Here is a 23,858-nt window from a genome sequence, read left to right on the forward strand (position 1 = left end):
ACACCACCACCATTAGCAAATGGAAACTGGAATATGACACTGCATATACAATAATTTAAGTTCAAATTACACCTGCTTCTATTTGACTATTCTCATTGAGAAGTGTTCATTTATACGCAACAGAGGCATAACTGTTCCCAACCCATTATTTATATTTTTTTCCCCATTAAGCATTAATAATCAAAAGCCAGCAGTTTCATCATCTTGTGTTCCATTTTTTCCTACTTATTCAGATATATTTCTTCTTTATAATGGAAAAAATCCCCGAGTTGAAACTCAATAGATAACACACCGGCCCTCCTTGTTCATAGTTGACAACCATCTATCTGCAGTTTGCTCCCTTCTGAACAACTATATTTAAGCATATTAAACCTGTACATCAGTCTCATTTTCTTTATCCAGCAACATAAAGAAATCTTTACAAGATTCTCCGACAAAGCAACAATTTAATACTTGCCATTATACTAGTGCCAGACTTTCAAAAGCTGTATCTGACTAAGAAATATAATGGTTTTAGCTCAGATCAGTACACTCAGTGCAAGCAGGGGACAAAAAGTATCATGTATGATTTTTAACTCCAACAACATCCATGCTTTTGGAAAGATGGATATTATTCCTAGTTCCTACTATCAATGTAAGATATTCATCATCAGACTATACTAGCTATTCTACATCATCCATTTATTACCATCAGAAAGCAAAGGATGATACATGATCACATAGTTTCTAGAGACCACTGACAAGAGCATCTTTAACGATGATATGTTCTTGGATTTCAAGTTTCAACCCCAGCAATCCAGAGCAACAAACACACACTAGCTCTGTAATTATCACATACCAATAGATCACTATCGGAACAAATTAGCTCTCCGAGTAGAAGTTGTATAAAATATAACCAATTGGATTCTAAGCTTTGTCATCTCCGTCAACTTCAGAACTAACTTTTGGATTAGCAATTTTGGCACTTTCCGGTGCCATGACACGTCCAGTCATAGGATCAACTGGTCGAGTGTCCCGTGGACCGCCTTTTTGTCCCATAGCTAGCATAGGCGGAGGAGGTAATACACCTGCTCGGAAAAGAAGACGTTCAACCGGTTCTGATGGCTGTGCACCAACGGATAACCAATATCTGCAGAACCACAAAGATCAGGTAAGCAATACATGATTGTATGATCCTAAAAGCAATCTGATGATCAGAGAGTATAAGAAACAACAAGTCGTAGGTCTTGCAGCAACTAAAAGCAAAGTCAGAGTACAACCACTTGAGCACTATTTTCCTTTAGGACATTTGCAAGAATAAACTTGAGTGATGGCAATCTCATCCAAAGGAAATAGGTAATATCAGCTTCAGGAATAATGTTAGTTATGCTCCTGTCTAATACGAGTCAATACGCAACAGTGATGAAGCGCTTTGATTGTCCTTCCCTACAGTACTAGGGACCATCTTTTTCCTGACTGGCTAAAAGGTCACCTTATTTGAATATATATTGAGCTTTTTACAAGAAATTGCTTTATGTTAAAGCCTATCCTAAAACAGTAATCAACTAAACCCTTAGTAGGTCTCACGAGAAACGGTAGCAAAAATAAGAAAGTTTATAAAACAGCAGCACCACGCTACTGTAATTTCTACAATAAGAAACAACTCCTACAAATATCAGCTATAGGTTAACTCCCTGCTCTACCCAGCCAAAATGAAATCCTGGAGTAAAATAAAAGGGTTAAAAAGGAGATACAAACTAACAAGTATCATTTCTTAATCTGTCTTTATGTGTTGCTGATAATTAGCCTATCAAAATCACAGCTACACTCCAAATTCTCCCAACCAAGTCCACAAACACATATTAACTTATTGCTTACACCCAGCACACTGAACAAATGAATCATCACATCATGTTTATAGATCCATGTCCACAGTAACAGAACAATTAAGGGAAGATGTTTAATTATACCAAACACAACACTCACTTATGTTTCACTATATCTGCAGCCAAGCATGTTCTAAATGATTATGGCAGTCAAAGTACACAGTGCAGCAGAGGACCATTTATTCTCGTCATTATTTGAGAATGGACAACATCATTCTTAAAACTTAAAAGAAAATAAATTTATTCTTTTATATTTTATGTTACCATTATCAAAAAACTTGAAGAAACTAATCCCTCCCAATTGAGTTAGCATATTGTTAACCCCTTCACCCGGATGAATTTTGTTTTTCCAAGATGCATCTCAATCGTAGTGAGGCAGCACTCAACTTGTCACACTCTCAACTAAAGGTAAACATTTAAACATCTCATAAAAAATTATAACCCCAAGTATTCATAATTATAATTTTCTTTTTTAAGTAAATAACTTGTCATACGAAGCATCTAACGGAATGAAACCCATATACAACTAAGTATAAAAATCCTAAGGAAAACCCAAAACCCCCCCAAAAAAAGCGGCCGTTTTACAGTATTACAATGCTTCTTATCCCTAGAATTAAATATGCTCGTAAAGTCAAATGTATCTCAATAACGTCGTTTTCCTAGTTTTTTGCCCTAATAATTTACATTGGTCCACCACCTCAGCTCCAGCTGCATCTTTTCTATACAATTTCCTCAATATCTCAATTCAAACCGCTTGGTTGCTTCCTCATATATATCTGCAATTCAACCTAGAAAGTACCCAACCCCTTAAATTTCTTCCCCATATATACCTGCAATAGTTACCTCAGAAATTCGTCAAACACTTCGAATTGCTGCACTCAGTCAGATCCCTGCCCACACTTGCTCATTCTTTAGAGGTAGCTCATGAGAATTTTTTTTGTTCATGTTCTGTTTCTGCTTCATGTATCTAACAGGAATCTGCTTTGTCCATCGTATTCAGCGAGTTCATATGCGACTATATTCTTTTTGAAGGACTACCGACTAGATGAGCAGAAAATTTTAGATAACAAATTAGCACAGTTCTATTTTACGTGACTACAATGTTATTCTTGATTGTACAGCTAAAACTAGTCTTGAGTACCATTCGCATTCATAGCCATAAAAGAATTTCAATGATTCAGTAGATCAAACAAGCTTTACCAAAATTGCAAAGCTACCAATGTTGAGCTCCCACAGTTTGCATAAGCAACTAAAGTATTAGCTTCAAATAGCCATATGGCCTTTTAGAAGTCTTACGATATTCTTTGTCAGACAACAAAAAGTAAAAGCACGATATATGAACTGAATATTTATCAATATATGATTGTCTAGTTTCTACTCAACCCATTAGTCATCCATCCGATCTGAATTTTAACAAGAGAGCAGAAAATGCAATTAGAAAATCTCTAAATTAATATATGGGGAACTTGCCTAGTTAGGAATCATAACAAAAAAAACTACATGTTCTGGAAATGCACTTACTTCACCCTGTCAAAATTTAGACCCATCCGTTTGCCGCCATCTTGACCTGTACAAATGAAAATTGTAGAAGATATTCATCAGTGCCTCAAAAATATGGTATTCCTTCTGAAATTTTAATGAAGTACTATATGTCCCCCCACAAGCCTAAATGCAGTGTTGTCAAACGCGAAAAGCGTTAAAAGCGGTCCAAGTCTATCGGGGCATTAAGCGCAAAGCGCAATTGAAGTATGGATTTTAGTTAAAAAGGAGCAATGAAGAAAATATATATATATATATATATATATATATGTGTGTGTGTGTGTGTGTGTGTGTAATGCAATAAAAAAGTGACAAATTTCATTCATAATGATTTCCTCAACAATCAATTTATTTTGTTTGCCAATCATATATATTGTTTTGTACTGCTTTATTCAAGACAGAACTTATAGGCAATGAGGCGCACGCCTTAGTGCCTTGCCTACACTGTAGCGCAGCCTAAGTGAGGCGAAGGGCATACCCTGAGCTTTTTTTTAGCTTCAGGGCTTAAATGCACCTCAAATGAGCCTTTGACGACACTGATAAACTGAATACAGTACTTTGATAACTAAAAATTCTTAAGTTAAGATTCAACAACTGAGGTTTCTATCAACAAAACTTCTATTAGACTACATAAGGATAAGAACTCATATAATAATCAGTAAAAAGAGAAAATCAAGCTGAAAAATGACAATTTTCAAATGGATTGATCCAAAATAAGGTGAAATGACCAATGCTTAACAGCTCATAACAAATATTAAGCAAAATGATACTCCATAAATTAACTTCCCATGACAACAGCAAAACCTTCACTTTCTATTGAAGAATAACGTAGGCTACTGCTTAAACTTGAGTTGGGAGGTGTGTTTAGGGGGGGGGGGGAATTACCTGGGAGAGGATTGTAGTAACCGAGGACTTCCAAGTGTTTGCCATCTCGGGGAGATCTACTATCCGCCGCCATTACTCTGTAAGAAGGTTTGTTTTTGCATCCAAACCTCGATAACCGTAATCTTACCACCATTTTTCTCTTCTTCGCTCCAAATCTTTGCTCTCTCGTGGCGGCAATAGCAGAGTTCCGACGGCTGAGCTTTTTGTAATCTTAACGGAGAATTGTAAATTTTGACAATTTTGTCCTCCTTTTCTTTTCTTTTTTTTCCCTTCTTTTTCTCTCTAATTTATCTTTCTCTTGGGTAGGTGGATGACTACACTCATCAAACAGACGGGTCGGATCGAATATGAGCGGGTCGAAAATGAATGTAAAAAATAGATAAGTTATTCGATCCGACTCATATTTAATAGATGTTCATATTATTCATGGCTTCTTGAATATATTTATTTTGGGAGACTTTCTAGTCTCTAAAGTTGAGGATCCTCAATTTGAGTCTTTACAAATATAAAAGTTAATTCATTAGTTATTTATTTGTTATCCATTTTCTAAGTAGATAATATGGTTTTTATCTATATTCAATTTATGGTTAAAAAGTTTATTATTTAATTTATTTTTTAACATATAAATTTTAATGTATAATATAAATGGATAACTAGTTTCTTTAATCATTTTACCACCTTTGTCGACGCCACTAGGGTAAGAGTTTCTCTATTCTTTTTCTTCTGGCTTCAATTTTTTATTGGCGGGCCATAATCTGTTTCTTTTTAAAAGGTCAAAAAACATCGGAGGGTCATTCTTTGATTTAAATAGTAAAAGCGCATTATATATTATGTGAATTTAAGATACATTATGAATTTAAAATCTAACAAATAAAATCATAATAGTTAAGTAGAAGAAGATAAATGTTTAACCAAAAAATGTAAAACCCTTTTGTCGAACTAATTATTAATAATAAAGAAGGTAAATCTTAGCCAAACATAATTAATTCTAGATCCAAGCATATAAAGTACGAAATAAAAGAAGAATAAGACCGCGTAAGATTTCTTAATGTAATAATCGTACATCAAACATGAGATATGAGCTTACATCTAGGGCGGATATGCATCATAATCATGGGAGCAGGGAAGGGGGAGAGAGGTAAATGTTGATAAACAAGAGATTTCTCTCGTTTTTTCTATTGTCGTAGCTATCTTCTGAACGCCCCCCCCCCCCTTTATCTGGGTTTTTTCACCATATATATAGTTTCTTTCTCTTTTATCCAATGGTCTTTGACCGGCATACTTTCTAACGACTGTACATTTCGTCGTCTGCTCGAACACAACGCTTGTTCTGTGATGTACGCTTTTCGACGATTTGACTTGGGCGATGGCTGAGGTGCTCTTTGCTATCTCGCCCCGTGGGCATGATTACAGTTTGGTCGACCCCTAATCATTCCTCTTAAGGACGACCATTCTAGTTAGATTTTGACCCATACAGTTAGCCCTACAGTCTGTCGAGGTCGTCTCTTAGCAGGCTCAATGGACGGACTCTGTCGATTCAAAAGTTAGGAGAAATCTGAATGTTACGCATTGAGCGAGATCCTTAGGTTGAGGTGGCGACGTGACGCTTCAATGGTACCATCGGACCGTTACATCCCTTCGGAGTTGAATCGTTGTAGTGATTCAATGCATCATGAATAGCCATTATCATTATGGCACCGTTTCTGGGAAAGCTATTTCTACGTACGAACCGAGCACCTTGTGGCAGACCAGGCAGGGTTTCCCGAGACGTGGAACTTCGCCCATAAGTTTTCCTTTATTTATTTTGTGACTCCTCTCGAGGTGTTGGCCGACCATTCCTCTTTAGGTGGCATTTCTAATTTGTTTTTTGCTTTCGCAGCTGAGAGATTGCCTCCCTCTCCAGTTGACGACATCCGCAAGTGGGTAAATGCTATTCTTCCCCATACAATGGGGGTCCACGAATGGGTGTCCTTCTACGAGAGATACAGGCGTAAGCCTCTCACTAGTGAGTCGGCCCATTGCAGTTTCCTTGTAATTTGATCTTGTCGCTATATGATCGTTTTTCTTTGTTGACAGGGAGAGTGCGAGGTCTCCTCTACACGCGTTCCGTCAATCGGTGCCTTCTACCCAGCCCGCACCGATGTCTGCTGCCCAGCCTGCATCGAGAGCTACTCAATTTGCACCGGCGGACGAGGCCGTGCGCATAGAAATTACTTCACAACCTAAGACTCAGGCTCCTACAGTCTGCTCAACGGGAGAATCCTCCCGTGCTAGTAGCAAAGAGGGTCCGTCGAAGAGACAGCGAGTGGAGTCTGAAGTGGCTTCTTTAGCCGAAGCATCTTCGGGGGCTGACCCTCCCTTGGTGGTGTTTGAAATAGGCAGTGATGCTAACCCGACCGTAGAGATAAACCAGGTGGCAGAGTCCAACCCAATGGCAGAGGCTTCGGCCGTTGTGAACGATCAACAGGCTGTTGCGATGGACAAACGGGGTCCCGAGGCTATTGTTGTCATTTTGGGAGGCCCTTCATCATCCGGACCGAATCACGCTTCTTCTTCAGCCGCAGAGAGGGGAAAGGGTGTTGTGGTCGATGATTACGAGTCTGACTTCGACCTTGATCCTGATGATGCCAGGATGTTCGAGGAGGGCTTTATCCGTACTGTGGTAAGAGCGGGAGGTCCTTCCCGTATACTTCAGATTCCATCGGATCTCAATCTTCTGCGGGACACAGAGGGTTTGGTGCCGCAGTTCGATCTTCTATGCTTGCCGTAGAGTGTGAGGCTCTTCGGGACATTAGCGACGTCGAATTATCGCATGAAGTGCTGCTATGGGCCTAAGGGTAAGTTTCTCCTCTTGTTTTTTTTTGTCCCCATTTTTTTGGCGACCTTGGCCTTCACTGACTTTTTTCTTTGCTTTCAGTCTTACATGCTGGAGATCGAGAGTGCTCACAGGGCCGAAACTTGAGCCAAGATTTTTCTGATAATGCTGGAAAAGTATCGGCGTTACCGCAACAAATGTCGTGATATGCATGAGCAGCTCAAGGTGAGCACATGCAATCAATCTCTCGGGGAGGAGCTGGAGAAGAGGGATCGGGAGCTGATGTAGTCTATTCGTAAGAGTAGTGAGCTCAAGGAGCTACTTCGCGCAAAGGACGAAGAACTTGAGTTGGGAAAGGGGGTCGCTGCAGAGTGTGAGCATCTTCAGGCGAAAGTGTTGTCGTTGCAATCTGAACTTGATCAAAGTGCCGCTAGAGTGGAAGCTTTGAGTGCTGAGTGGACGGGGAAATCCGAGCAGAATCTGAGAGGGCAACAGCCACGCTAAGGGAGGCGAGGCTCGAAGAGTGCATTTGTAATGACCCGGACGATCGTTTTAAGAATTAACGCCCTGATCCACCTATTAACTACATTCCCCGTGTTTGTTTCTGCTATTGTGAGTCATCTGGAGGATTTATTTAGAGTTTTGGGACATTTAGTCCCTAAATGAGAGTTTAAGTTTTAGAATTTGGACCGTAGTCGGAGCAGTATGAAGACGGCCTCAGAATGGAATTCCATTGGTTCTGTTAGTTCCGTTGAGTGATTTCGGGCTTAAAGGCGTGTTCGGATTCTGTTTTGGAGGTCCGTAGCTTATTTAGGCTTGAAATGCCAAAGGTTGAATTTTTGAAGTTTCCGGTTCGATAGTGAGATTTTGATATCGGGGTCGGAATAGAATTTCGGAAGTTGGAGTAGCTTCGTAGTGTTGAATATGACGTGCTTGCAAAATTTCAGGTCATTCGAACGAGGTTTGATAGACCTTTTGATCGAAAACGTAATTTGAGAGTTTTTGGAGTTTTTAGGCTTGAATGCATGGTTAAATTGATGTTTCGATGTTGTTTTAGGTGTTTTGAATAATATTTGTATAAGTTTGGATATTGGTATATGACTTGTTCGTGCTTTTGGTTGAGGTCCCAGCGGCCTCGGGAAGATTTCAGATGGTTAACGGGAAGTTTAGAGTTGGGAATGTGCAGCTGAAGCTGCTGAGTTTGTTGTCATAACCGAACCTGCGTGTGTGGGACCGCAGGTGCGACGCCGTAGAAGCGGCTAGGTGACCGCAGAAGCGAAAATTGGCCCAGGCTCCAGAAGCCACAGGTGCGAGAAGGGGAACTCACCTGCGAGACCGCAGGTGGGAGAGGCAGTCGCAGAAGCGGAAAATTGGTTTTAATGAGAAGAGGTGCGACTTGGTCTACACAGAAGTGGGACCGCATGTGCGGTCCCAAAGCGCAGATCCGGTTTCACTGGTCAGAAAAGGGCAGAAACGAGGGTTTAGTTTCAAAACTTGGAAAATTGATTTCGGAGCTCGGGATTGGCGATTTTAAGAGAGATTTTCACCTGGATGTTTTGAGTAAGTAATTCTTATTCGGTTTTGATTAATTTCCAAGAATCTATGCTTAAATTCATCCTTTAAATTCGAATTTGGAGTGGAAAAATTGGAGAAAAGTTGGAAAGGTTCCTAGGCTTAATTTTTGCAGTTTTGATCTAGATTTTGATGTCGGATCGAGATAATTTTGGTATAAATGAACTCGTGAGAGTATAAGGATTCTGAATTTGTAATTTTACCTGGTTCCGAGACATGGGACCGAGGGGCGTTTTGGTCATTTTTCTCAATTTCGCATATTAGCTTAGAATTAATTAGTGGAATCAGTTACTTGAAGTTTTATTTATATTATGCAATTGATTTGAATAGATTTGGGCCATTTGGAGTTGAGTACTCGTGGCAAAAGTGTGGTTTCAGGTTGATTTTGAACCGGTTCGAGGTAAGTGGCTTGTCTAACCTTGTGGGGGGAAAACTCCCCTTAGGATTTGGTATTATTGATATTTTAGATGCCTTGTACGTGAGGTGACGAGTGCATACTTGTGTTAATTGTTGAAAATTCCGGTTTTCATTAAGTAACTATAATTGTGTTTCCTTTCCTGTTTATACTACTTGCAATTTAAGCATGTTGTTAGCTTAGGGAAACATGTCTAATATACTTAATTGTTTTATTTGCTCAAACTGTCTTATTTGGATTATGTGCAGCATGCTAGGCAAGAAATACCTGTGTTTACCTTGGTATGGAATTTGAATTGAATTGTGTATTCTTTGTGTTATTGCTGTGTGTTTATTTTGGGACTACAGGATGGTATCCCGGGAGATCCCCCTGCATATTTACTTTGGGACTATAGATCGGTATTCCGGGAGATCCCCCTACACTTTTATGTTGGAACTACGGGACTGCACCCGATAGATTCCCTATGTTTTGAGTATTTACATTTGGGATTACGGATCAGTATTCCGGGAGATCCCCCCGCATTATGAGTTGGACTACAGGACGGCACCCCGGAGATCCACTGGATATTTATATTTGGGACTACATGATGGTATCCTGGGAGATCCCCGGTTGTTATCTCTGTGTTGAGTTGTATTCCTTCTATGATTATTCGTCTCTGTGGTAGCTGTTGTTGTTCTTCCTCTCCTATGTTACTTCTTACTATTGCACTTAATTATATTGTCTTATTCTATACTATTATACCTTGTATATTATTTAACCTCAGTAGGGCCCTGACTTTCCTTGTCACTACCCGACCAAGGTTAGGTTTGGCACTTATTGAGTACCGTTGTGGTGTACTCATGCCCTTTCTGTGCATGTTTTTCATGTGCAGATCCAGGTACTTCGACTCAGTTCTATCACCCTTGAGGCGAGGCGATTCTTCCTAGAGACTTCGAGGTATATCTGTCGCGTCCGCAGACCGAGGAGTCCCTTTCTATTCTCTCTTTAAGTAATAGCCCTTATGTATTTTCCTTTTATTAGACATTCTGGAGTTAGATACTTGTAGACATTCAAAAGCTTGTGATTTCATGAGATTCTGGGTTTTGGGAAATGTAGTTCCAGTTTGAGAGTTGTATTGTATATGCTGAGCGGCATCTTAAATGTTTCATTTTGATATTTTTCTACAATTTTGGCTAGTTTTATTCTGTTATTTTCTATTTCCGCAATTTGTTAGGCTTACCTAGTCGTAGAGACTAGGTGCCGTCACGACAGTTCACGAAGGGCGAACTTGGGTCGTGGCAAGTTGGTATCAGAGCTCTAGGTTCATAAGAGTCATGAATCATAAGCTGGTTTATTAGAGTCTCGCGGATCGGTATGGAGATGTATGTACTTATCTACGAAAGGCTATGTAACTGTTAGGAAAATTCCACTTCATTTGATTTCCTTGTCATGCGAGATTTTGATAATACAATTCTAAACTTCTGTCTTCTATTCTCTCATAGATGGTGAGGACACGTGCTACAAGAGATGGTTAGGCACTCGTGCCCCTACTGGAGCTGTCAGAGGTCGGGGTCGGGGCAGAGGTCGAGGACGCGCATGTGGTACAGCCAGAGCACCCGCGCGAGCTGCCACCGAGGTGCCACCAGCAGTTCTAGCCGGAGTCCAAGCACTTGATACGCCTACTGCTACTACTACTCTAGCGCTCTAGGAGACTCTTGCGCAGTTCATGAGCATGTACACCACTTTGGCTCAGGCAGGGTTGTTTCCCTTTGCTGCAGCCACATCTCAGGCCGGGGAGGAGCACAGACTCCCGGCACCCGCACTCCTGAGCAGAGAGTGTATGTTGATTAGGTCCTAGAGATTATTCCTGTACAGCCTGCAGTCCCAGATCAGCCCGAGGATAGGGCAGTGGTTTCCGAGGATGAGTAGTTGAGGCTTGAGAGGTTCAAGAAGTATAAGCCTCATGTATTCAGCAGTCTAGCATCAGATGATGCTATGGGATTTCTAGATGAGTGCCACCATATTCTCCGTACCATGGGTATATCCGGATCGAGCAAGGTTTCCTTCACTACCTTCCACCTTCGAGGAGCCGCCTATGAGTGGTGGCATACCTATGAGTTAGACAGTCCGGATGAGGCAGGTTTCCTGACTTGGACTCAGTTTTCAGATATGTTCCTGAGAGAGTATGTTCCTCAGAGCCTCAGGGACGCGTGGCGTGCAGAGTTTGAGCATTTGTGCCAGGGTACTATGACTGTCTCGGAGTATGATGTCTGTTACACTAGGTTGGCTAGACATGCCCCAGCCTTGGTTTCTACTGTTCGCGAGAGGGTTCGCCAGTTTATTGAGGGGCTTATTCCCAGCATCAGGTCTAGATGGCTCGTGAGTTGGAGATGGATATTTCTTATCAGCAGGTTGTGAGCATTGCTAGGAGGATAGAGGGTATGCATGCTAGGGATAGAGATGAGAGGGAGGCCAAGAGGTCTCGAGAGTTGGGCCATTATTCTAGTGCTCGTGCTCCAGCTGCAGTTCGTCATGGTAGGGGCTATATGAGTTGCCTCGTTCATTCAGCTCTTCCAGCAGCCAGTGGTATTCCTGCTCTTCCTAGGCCTCAGGAGCATTATTATGCACCTCCAGTATCTAGTGCGCCTCCTATGTAGGGTGCTTTCAGTGGTCAGTCCAGCAGGCCTTGCCTGAGCCAGTCACAACTGCCACATCCTCTCAGAGCTTATTTTGAGTATGGTAACACACGCCATATGGTGAAGGATTGCCCCAGACTTAGGAGGGGTTCACCTCCATAGACTTCTCAGCCACATCATGCCCAGCAGAGTTCTTAGGCTATGGTTACAGCTCTAGTTGCTACCCCACCTGCTCAGCCAGATAGAGGTAGAGGTTAGGGAGGTAGAGGTTTCCCTAAAGGGGGAGGCCATGCCAGATATTATGCCCTTCCTGCCCATACCGAGGTTGTCGCCTCCGATTCTGTCATCACATGTATTGTCCTGGTTTGTCATAGAGATGCATCGATTTTATTCGATCCAGGCTCCACCTATTCTTATGTGTCTTCTTATTTTCCCCTCATTTGGGTGTATCTCGGGATTCTTTGAGTTCCCATGTTTATGTTTCTACTCCTGTTAGAGATTCTTTTATTGTGGATCACGTTTATCGGTCGTGTGTGGTTGCTCTTAGTGATATTGAGACCACAACCGATTTGTTATTACTCAGCATGGTAGATTTTGATGTTATCTTGGGCATGGACTGGTTGTCGCTCCATTATGCTATTCTTGATTGTCATGCCAAAACCGTGACGTTGGTTATGCCGGGTGTACCGCGAGTAGAGTGGAGGGGTACCTTAGATCATACTTCCAGTAGAGTTATTTTATTCCTTAAGGCTCAGCGTATGGTTGAGAAGTGGTATGACGCGTATCTAGCTTATGTGAGAGATATCAGTATTGATACCCCTACAGTTGATTGAGTCCCAGTAGTATAGGATTTCCCTGATATGTTTCCAGTTGATCTTCCAAGCATGCCGCCCGATAGAGGTATTGATTTTGGCATTAATCTATTGTCGGGCACTTAGATTGTTCGTCTGCATGGTATTCCAGTTTCCATCATTTTAGATAGAGGTACCCAGTTCACATCACGGTTTTGGAGGGTCGTACAACATGAATTGGGTACTCGGGTGGAGTTGAGTACAACATTTCACCCTCAGACGGACAGGCATTCCGAGCGCACTATTCAGATTTTTGAGGATATGCTCTGTGCGTGTGTGATTGAGTTTGGAGGGTCTTGGGATCAGTTCTTTCCATTGGCGGAGTTTGCCTACAACAACAGCTATCGGTCTAGCATTCAGATGGCACCGTACGAGGCTTTATACGGTAGGCGGTGTAGATCCCCGGTGGGTTGGTTTGAGCCGGGTGAGGCTAGATTATTGGGCACAAACTTAGTTCAGGATGCTTTGGAGAAGGTTAAGGTGATTCAAGATAGACTCCATACAGCCCAGTCTAGACAGAAGAGTTACGCGGACCGAAAGGTTTGTGATGTTTCCTATATGGTTAGAAAACGGGTTCTGCTTCAGGTTTCGCCTATAAAGGGCGTTATGAAATTTGGGAAGAAAGAGAAGTTGAGTCCGAGGTTTATTGGTCCCTTTGAGATATTGCGGCGTGTTGGGGAGGTTGCTTATAAGCTTTTCTCACCTCCCAGATTGGCGGGAGTTCTCAAGGTATTTCATGTTTCGATGCTCCGGAGGTATTACGATGATCCATCGCACGTGTTGGATTTCAGTTCAGTCCAGTTGGACAAGGATCTATCTTATGTTAAGGAGCCAGTGGTGATATTGGACAGGCAGGTTCGAAAGCTGAGGTCAAAGGACATTGCATCAGTGAAGGTTCAATGGCGGGGTCAACCGGTCAAGGAGGCGACCTAGGATACTGAGTAGGATATGCGCAACTGTTACCCTCATCTTTTCACTACTTCAGGCATGTTTCTATGCTCGTTCGAGGACGAATGAATATTTAAGTGTAGGAGGATGTAACAACCTGGCCGGTCGTTTTAAGAATTAATGTCCCTATCCTCTATTAACTGCATTCCCCGTGTTTGTTTCTGCTATTGTGAGTCGCCGGGAGGATTTATTTGGAGTTCCGGAGAGTTTTGGGACACTTAGTCCCTAAATGAGGGTTTAAGTTTTAGAATTTGAACAGTAGTCGGAGTAGTATAAAGACGGCCTCAGAATGGAATTCTGTTGGTTTCGTTAGCTCCGTTGAGTGATTTCGGGCTTAGGGGTCGTGTTCGGATTCTGTTTTGGAGGTCCATAGCTTATATAGGCTTGAAATGCCGAAAATTGAATTTTTGAAGTTTCCGGTTCAATAGTAAGATTTTGATATCGGGGTCGGAATGGAATTTCGGAAGTTGGAATAGCTCCGTAGTGTTGAATGTGACGTGCTTGCAATATTTCAGGTCATTCGGAAGAGGTTTGATAGACCTTTTGATCGAAAGCGTAGTTTGAGAGTTTTTGGAGTTCTTAGGCTTGAATCCATGGTTAATTCGATGTTTCGATGTTGTTTTAGGTGTTTTGAAGATTTGTATAAGATTGGATATTGATATATGACTTGTTCATGCTTTTGGTTGAGGTCCCGGGGGCCTCGGGATGATTTCGGATGGTAAATGGGAAGTTTGGAGTTGGGATTGTGCAGCTGAAGCTGCTGAGTTTGCTGTCATAACTGCACCTGCGTGTGTGGGACCACAGGTGCGGCACCGCAGAAGCGGGTAGGTGACCGCAGAAGCGGAAATTGGCCCAGGCTCCAGAAGCCGCAGGTGAGAGAAGGGGAACGCACCTGCGAGATCGCAGGTGCGGAGAGGCAGTCGCAGAAGCAAAAAATTGGTTTTAATGAAAAGTCATAGGTGCGACTTGGTCTACGCAGAAGCGAGACCACAGGTGCAGTCCCATAATCGCAGATGCGGTTTCACTGGTCAAAAAAGGGCAGAAATGAGGGTTTAGTTTCAAAACGTGAAAAATTGATTTGGGAGCTCGGGAATGGCAATTTTGAAAGAGATTTTCACCTAGTGTTTTGGGTAGGTAATTTTTACTCGATTTTGATTAATTTCTACGAATCTATGTTTAAATTCATCCTTTAAATTCGAATTTGGAGTGGAAAAATAGGAGAAAAGTTGGAAAAGTTCCTATAATTTTTGGAGTTTTGATCTAGATTTTGATGTCGTATCGAGATAATTTTGGTATAAATAAATTCGTGAGAGTATGAGGATTCTGAATTTGTAAATTTTACCCGGTTTTGAGATATGGGCCCGAGGGGCGTTTTGGCCTTTTTTCCAATTTTGCATATTAGCTTAGAATTAATTAGTGGAATCAGTTACTTGAAGTTATATTTACATTATGCAATTGATTTGAATAGATTTGGGTCATTTGGAATCGAGTACTCGTGCCAAAAGCGTGGTTTCAAGTTGATCTTGAGGATGTTCGAGGTACGTGGCTTGCCTAACCTTGTGTGGGGGAAACTCCCCTTAGGATTTGGTATTATTGATATTTGAGATGTCTTGTACGTGAGGTGACGAGTGCGTACTTGTGCTAATTGTTGAAAATTCGGTTTTCTTTAAGTACTATAATTGTGTTTCCTTTCCTATTTATACTACTTGAAATTTAAGCATGTTGTTAGCTTAGGGAAGCATGTCTAATGACTTAATTGCTTTACTTGCTCAAACTGCCTTATTTGGATATGTGCAGCATACTAGGCTAGAAATACCTGTTTTACCTTGGTATGGAATTTGAATTGAATTGTGTATTCTTCGTGTTGTTGCTGTGTGTTTATTTTGGGACTACGGGACGGTATCTCGGGAGATCCCCCTGCATGTTTACTTTGGGACTATGGATCTGTATTCTGGGACACCCCCCTGCACTTTTATGTTAGAACTACGGGACTGCACCCGGTAGATTCTCCCTGTTCTGAATATTTACATTTGGGACTACGAATCGGTATTTCGGGAGATGCCCGTGCATTATGAGTTGGACTACGGGATGGCACCCTGGAGATCCACTGGATATTTATATTTGGGACTACAGGACGGTATCCTGGGAGATCCCCGGTTGTTATCTTTGTGTTGAGTTGTATTCCTTCTATGATTATTTGTCTCTGTGGTACCTGTTGTTGTTCTTCCTCTCATGTGTTAGTTCTTACTATTGCACTTAATTATGTTGTCTTATTCTATACTGTTATACCTTGTATATTATATAACCTCAGTAGGGTCTTGACTTTTCTCGTCACTACCCGATCGAGGTTAGGCTTGGCACATTCTGAGTACCGCTGTGGTGTACTCATGCCCTTTCTGCGCATGTTTTTCATGTGCAGATCCAGGTACTTCGACTCAATCCTATCACCCTTGAGGCGAGGCGATTCTTCCCAGAGACTTCGAAGTTATATCTGCCGCATCCACAGACCTAGGCGTCCCTTTCTATTCTCTCTTTAAGTAATAGCCCTTATGAATTTTTCTTTTGTTAGATATTCTGGAGTTAGATACTTGTAGACATTCGAAAGCCAGTGATTTCATGAGATTCCGGGTTTTGGAAAATGTAGTTCCAGTTTGAGAGTTGTATTGTATATGCCGAGCGGCATCTTAAATGTTTCATTTTGATATTTTTCTACAGTTTTGGCTAGTTTTATTATGTTATTTTCTATTTCCACAATTTGTTAGGCTTACCTAGTCGTAGAGACTTGGTGTCGTCACGACAGTTCATGGAGGGCGAACTTGGGTTGTGACAACATTGGTGAAATTGACCGGGAAACTTCAAACTTGGGAGATCGGGTCGCTGTCCTTGAGGCTTAAAAAGCGCAATTGTTGGCCCAAGTTGAATCTGCCGCTGCCGCTGTTCCTCACCACTTGCATGAGGTTTGGGTTCATGCCAAGGCCCAACGAGACATATACAAGAGTTTTAGGAGGCTGGCAATGTTTCTGAGGCTGCTTATGAAGGAGCCCGGGCGAAGGCACGAGAGGCTCGTGCCAACTGCGGTTACGACCCTGCGATACCGGAGGCCGGCGAAGATGTTGATGATGAGGAGGAATTTCCTGAAGACCGTGATAGGGAGAACGGCGGTGATGACGTCGAGTGAAAAGCTGCTGCTGCTTTAGTATATTTATTATTTTTTTGTTCGTTTTCGTCAAATTTTTTTATTGGTCATGTTTTGGCCTTGTGTAATGTTGATACCTAATTTTTCCCTATAATATTTTTAAAATGCATATATACCTTCAAAAATATGTATTAGCATCAATGGACATTTTTCATAGTTTCTATATTTTAAAATTAATTTATTCTAGTATTTTCTTTATATAAATGATTATAAAATTGCATCACAAATGGCTCTATAATATTTTATTGATTTAATTTTGCTATTTATAGCCATATTAAGTTCAAATTATTTTACAAATGGCCAGATTTACACCTTTTGGTTACAATTGCACTAATTTTGCAATTATAGCCCACATATACATCACTGCATGATCTTACCAGAAATTGGTCTATTTGTTACATCTCGCATTTTCGTACGTTAAAATTTTATTTTTAGTTAACCGACATAGACTCGAGGATGAGATCATCTTGACGTTAACGTACTTACGCTATTTATAACAAGAGATAAATAAGTATTATGAAGGATAAATGGGTACACAAATTAAAGAAAACGAGTTTCATTGAAAGTGGCCAATTTAGAATAAAATACAGATCGAACAATAATACCCGATAATTATGAACTAGTACCATGCAAGGTACCATATGATCACGGTAGTATAATATATAAAGTATATAAGAAGTATTTTAAAAATAAATAGAATTAAGTAATTTATGGTAATTTTTAAATTATGCGGGTAATTGATTAATTGCCAGGTAACGAAATATTACTCAGTTAACTAATAAGTGGATAAAAATTAACAAAGACTTACTCCAAAAATGTGGCACAAATGCCACAAGGCTAAGATGACTCATGAGCCATCTATGCCATGTGGCTATTTATGGCCAAATCAAAATCTAACTAACCTAAGACTTAAGTCTTATCTTCGTTCTTAGGTTCAAACATATGAGAAATCAGAAACATTTCTTTCATTAAAGATCAAACATCCGTTGCATTTTGTCCGTGGTTTTTAAAACCAAAAATGTGAGAGAGCAGAAACATTTTGTTCAAATTTCAAGCATTCAACAATTCAATCCTTAGACCACATTTCGTTCAAAAACGTTAGAAGCAGAATAAATTCGTCCGAAATTTCAAGTTCGTCCAAGTGTGAATTTCGTCCATATTTTACAGAAGTAGATTTGTTCAAATAATTACAGGAACAGGAATGTTAAGGCCCTCCCTTCTTTCTTTTAGCATGGTCCATATGATACTGAAGAAACGAGCAAACACACAGTTTCTATAAATTATTCTATTCATAGAAATAGTAGGGGTGTCTATATTCTTGATTCCCCATGAAAAATATTATTATCTTCTATTCATGGGTCTCAGAATAATACACAGTTGAAAAAATTTCTCCGGAAGGAATATTGAGATTATTACGTATTTTTCATGCATTTTACTCATTTATACATGTGCATTGACCCATAACCAGATGGTGTTATATACGCGTATATATGTATATTATATTTATATGGGATACGGGAAAAAGGTTACGGCGTTATATACGCACCAATACCTGATCAGTTGGTATATGATGATGATGTTGCCCACAGTGGCTGAAATATGACTCAGACGGCGTTATATACGCGTATATATGCATGTATATATATATGGGATATGGGAAATGGTTACGGCATTATATACGCACCACCACTTGATTAGCTGGTATATGTTGATGATGTTGCCCCCAGTGGCCGAAACGATATGTTAGGATTCCCTCAGTGGCTTGATGATGTTATGTACACCCATACCTATTCATGGCACGACATTTATACGCACGTGCATGCCATTATAAACGTTTCAGAATTATAAAGTTATTCAGATTTAATGACGTGTTTCTATATTCCATGTTTCATCCATGTCTATTACGTACTAATTTTCATGCCTTACATACTCAGTACATTTTTCGTACTGACGCCCTATTTCACGGGGCCTACGTTTCATACTTGTAGGTGCAGGTAGGCAAGTTGACGGTCCCCCTTCTTAGGATCCCTGATCAGCGGGAGTTGGCGTGCTCTACTTAATCCAGAGCTACTTTTGATTTTGGTACAATACGCTTGTATATATATATATATATATATATATATATATATATATATATATATATATATGGATATGACGTGGCTCAGTCCCGTCTTTGTACAGTTATGTTTTTATTAGAGGTCTGTGGACAATATGTCTAGTTGGATAGTATGTGGCCTTGCCGGCTTCCAGTTTTGAGATGTATAGTTGTCTATAGCAGCCTTGTCGGCTTGTCCTACGTATGTTGTACGTATATGTATGTATGCCTTTTGGGCAGATTTCCTTCATGTACATTATTCTCATAATTCAACAGATGTTATTCAGGTTTATATCTTAAACGCATGCTTATGGGTGTTTGACAGGTAGGACTCGGGCACCCATCGCGGCCCATCGGTTTAGGTCGTTACAAAAGTGGTATAAGAGCAGTTCTGTCCTAGGGTTGTTTACAGACTGTGTCTAGTAGAGTCTTGTTTATGGGTGTGTCATGCACCACACTTATAGACATGAGGCTATGGGGCATATAGGATGTTATCTTCTCTTCTTATCTTAGATCGTGCGATATAAACATTCATGTTCCTAACGATGTGTTACTTTTTCAGCGATGCCTCCGAAGACTACAGCCATTAGCACAGGTCAAAAGGCTACGAAGGTTTTAGAAAGAGAGATAAGTTATACTATGGATTCAGACCTATCTAAGATCATAGGTTCTATTGAGAAGGATCCATATGAGTCATCCGTTCGAGTTGTTTCGACCACTCCGGTAGTAGATGGGGTGAGAGGGGTTCCGACCTCACCAAGGCCCTTAGTTTCACAGCCCGTTGATCAGGGTGTGAGGGGAGTAGTGCATTGATTGGCACAGTCGGGTTTCCCTCAGGCTCAAAACTATGTCAAGGCATTTGCGGACACCAGCTCTTCTGAGGTTCCAGATAGTCCACAGTCCTGGGAGTCCATCAATCAAGGTTCGCCAGTGTATGTTATGGGATATGCAGAGGAAGAGGATAGTAGTCAGGCCAAGAGGAGGAAGGTAACCAATAAGGACATGAAGATTCCGCTTCGAAGTGTGTCCGATCGAGGTTCTTATATAGGACGAGGCAAGGACCCTCTACTTTAGACTTCCTCCAAATGTCAGTTTTTGGTTGATGAGTTTCATTTCTTCTTGGAATACTACCAAATTAGGGTTCTAAGTGGGTTAGGTTGTTTTATGAGGCCGTAGGGAGCCCAGTCTTGACTTGTATATATTATGGTTATGCCTACTTAGAGGTTTTGCAGACATTATACTGTATATAGTTTTGGGTATGACATTTCTATAGCTTGGTCGACCCCTATGTATGTAAATCCTTTTTCTAAATTAGTTATGCAAGTTATGTTTTAATATTAATACCTATATATACGGATGTGGCCAGAAATAACCCGTGATAGATTTGAGAATAACCAAGGATAAGATACGTGGTGCTTGGTTGGGTAGAACTTGATATTATAATAGGTATGGATTGACTGGCCTTTTGTTATGCTAACATCAAGTATAGATCAAAGGTGGTTTGATTTCAGTTTCCAGGGGAGCTTGTTTTTGAATGGAAAGGTAATACCGCATCGCCAAGAGGTAAATTTATCTCCTTTCTCAAGGCAAGGAAGATAATAACAAAGGACTATATTTATCACTGAGTTCAGTTTTGGGATGTGGAAGTAGAGTTACCAACTATTCAGTCGATCCCTATGGTGAATGAGTTCCCCGATGTTTTTCTCGATGAGCTTCCGGGTCTTCCACCAGAGTGAGAAATTGAGTTTTCCATCGACCTACTACCAGATACTCATTCAATATCTATTCCCCCTATAGAATGGCCCTCGCAGAGCTGAAAAAAGTTAAAGGAAAAACTAAGGTACTTGTTTGAAAAAGGTTTTACCAGACCTAGTATGTCACCATGGGGAACACCTGTGCTATTTGTAAGAAAGAAAGACGGTTCCTTACGAATGTGTATTGATTATAAGCAACTAAATAAGGTGACGATCAAGAATAAGTACTCGCTCCAGAGAATTGATGATCTATTTGATTAGTTACAAGGTACCAAGTGTTTTCAAAGATAGACTTGATGTCTGGGTACCATCGGGTAAGGGTTAAGGATGAAGATATTCCGAAGACTGCATTCAGGACTAGATATGGGCACTTTGAGTTTTGGGTTATGTCGTTTGGTCTGACCAATGCCCCAGCAGTTTTCATGGATTTAATGAACCATGTGTTCAGGATTTTTTTTTAATCCGTTCGTAATTGTATTTATTGACGATATATTGGTATATTCTCGTTCAGAGGCTGAGCATGCACATCATCTGCGTACTGTGCTCAGAGTTCTACAAAAAGGGAGGTTGTATGCAAAATTTTCTAACCATGAACTCTAGTTGAACACCGTAGCTTTCCTTGGGCATATTATTTTGGGTAAAGACATCCGAGTGGATACACAAGAGACTGGGGCAGTGAAGACTTTTCCTAGACCCACAACACCGATGAAGGTTCGTAGCTTCTTTTGGCAGGTTATTACAAGAAACTTGTAACGAAATTTTCTTCTCTTCTAAGCACCTTTGACCAAAGTGGTATGTGGTGTCTTGTTTGATGTTTCGGAATAACATAAGGAAATCTATAGTGCAAGCAGGTTGAAGAAAGGTTGCGAATAAGTATAAATAAATATGTGTAGGTCGCAAGCTAAAGTATGGTAGAGCGACAAGGTTCTGGGAAGACATGAGGAAGGATAAGAAAAGATGAGTAAAAAAGGTAACAAGAATGGATAAGTCCTTGGTAATAAGTTCATAAGAGAGATCATGGTTTCTCTAAGTTATAGAAGGCTCAGTATAGCCCGAATGAACGCAAAGGAGTCTAAGACTAGTAACGTTTAGAATAGATGAAATGTTGCCCTAATAGTGGGATAAGGGCAAAACTGTAAGGGATAAAAGATGAAGTTTGGGCCTCCGAAGAGGGGAATTCCAGAATTGTACAAGATTAGGATAACCATGTAAGTTAACTCAGAAGTGAACTAGGTTTCAATGGACCAACGCTTGCAAATGGAGTTTTCCAGGCCTTAAAGGACAGATTAACTTCAACACCGGTTCTAACGCTTCTAGAGGGGACCGATGGTTACGTTATCTATTATGACGCTTCATGCGTTGGGTTGGGTTGTGTGCTGATGCAGCATGGTAAGGTTGTGGTTTATGCTTCTAGACAACTAAGAAAGCACGAGAAGAACTACCCGACCCACGATTTAGGGTTAGCCCCGGCGATTCATGCACTAAAGATGTGGAGGCACTACTTTTATGTCATTTATGTTGATATATATATATATATATACGGATAATATGAGCCTCTAGTACATCTTCAAGCAAAAAGGAATTGGGTCTACATCAAAGGAGATGGTTGGAGCTACTTAAAGACTATGACGTTGATATTTTATACCATCCAGGGAAGGTGAACGTAGTAGCCGACGCCCTCAGTCGTAGATCCATGGGTATCCTGTCATATTTGTAGCCAGAAAAGAGGGGAATAGCCCATGAGGTTCATCAGCTAGCTAGTCTTGGAGTTCGGTTACTGGACTCAGGTGACGTTAGAATTACTTTTCAGGATACGACAACATCCTGTTTAGTAACTGAAGTAAAGGAATGTCAGTACGAGAATCCTGTGTTAGTTCATTATAGGGATACCACCCTTCAGAAGGAGAATACACCGTTTGAAATTTCAAAAGATGGAGTCCTCAAATATCGAGGACGATTATGTGTGCCTAATGTTATAGGGCTGCGTCGGCAGGTTATGGGAGAAACTCACTATTCTCGTTATTCTATCCATCCAGGAGCGACAATGATGTATCATGACATCAGGGAAGTATATTGTTGGGACGGAATGAAAAACGATATAGCAGAATTTGTTGGTCAGTGTCCTAACTGTTAGCAGGTTAAGATTGAGCATCAAAAACCGGGTGGATTATTGCAGGCTATGGAGATTCCGACTTGGAAATGGGAAGTAATCAATATGGACTTCATCGTAGGCTTACCTCGTACACAGCGTAAGTTCGATTTGATATGGGTGATTGTTGATAGGCTTACTAAGTCAGCTCATTTTCTGCCCATTAGAACTACATGTTCCTCAAAAGATTATGCAAGGCTTCATATTAAGGAGATAGTATGACTGCGTGGTATCCCTGTATTTATTATCTCAGATAGAGGAGCTCAATTCATAGCTAACTTCTGGAGGTCCTTCTAAAAAGGATTGGGGACTCAAGTAAGTCTTAGTACATCACTTCACCCCTAGACAGACGGGCATGCTGAGCGTGCTATTCAGACACTAGAGGATATGTTACGAGCTTGTGTAATGGACTTCAAAGGTAGCTGGGATGATCATCCGCTGCTTGTTGAGTTCGCATATAATAATAACTACCATTCCAGTATTCAGATGGCTCCATACGAAGCTCTTTAACGGACGAAAGTATAAGTCACCTATAGGGTGGTTCGATGTTAGGGAAATTATGTTAGTAGGACCAGAATTGGTACAACAGGCAATCGAGAAAATTAAGCTTATACAGGAAAGTCTATTGGCGGCTCAAGACCGTTAGAAGGCTTATGCGGATAATCGATCATAAGACTTGGAATTTTAGGTGGACGATTGGGTATTCCAAAAAGGTATCACCGATGAAAGATGTTATGAGGTTCGAAAAGAAAGGAAAACTTAGCCCTCAGTACATGGGACCATAAAGGATCATACGCAAAGTAAGCCAGGTAGTATATGAATTAGACTTGCCTTCGGACTTGGAGCCTGTACATCCATTATTTCATGTGTCTATGCTCCATAAATGTATCGGAGATCCTTCCAGAATTGTGTTAGTTGATGACATTCAGGTCACAAAATAGCCGTCATATGAAGAAACTCCCATTGCTATATTAGACGGACAGATTCGGAGATCAAAAACTAAAGACGTAGCTTCGGTGAAAGTACTTTGAAGAAACAACAATGTGGAAGAAGTGACTTAGGAGGCTGAGGGAAACATGAAGTCTAGATATTCCTATTTATTTCCTCCTCAAGAGAAAGGTCCGGCTGAGACGTCATGATTATAAGGTACATGTATAAA

The 23,858-nt window shown here is 40.8% G+C and overlaps 1 protein-coding gene across 1 annotated transcript; it reads right to left on the reverse strand.

Annotated features, from left to right (window-relative positions):
• Window positions 1-436: 436 nt before the first annotated feature.
• LOC104247977 (small ribosomal subunit protein bS16m/bS16c) lies at window positions 437-4,550 on the reverse strand. The gene is made up of 3 exons (XM_009804149.2): window positions 4,290-4,550; window positions 3,387-3,432; window positions 437-1,129 (listed from the first exon to the last, which is right to left on the reverse strand). Exons 1-3 carry the CDS (start codon window positions 4,420-4,422, stop codon window positions 907-909), a joined length of 402 nt encoding a protein of 133 aa, XP_009802451.1. The 5' UTR covers window positions 4,423-4,550; the 3' UTR covers window positions 437-906.
• Between the last annotated feature and the right edge of the window lie 19,308 nt (window positions 4,551-23,858).

This window comes from Nicotiana sylvestris, chromosome 7, assembly GCF_000393655.2.
Source record: "Nicotiana sylvestris chromosome 7, ASM39365v2, whole genome shotgun sequence".
NCBI lineage: Eukaryota > Viridiplantae > Streptophyta > Magnoliopsida > Solanales > Solanaceae > Nicotiana > Nicotiana sylvestris.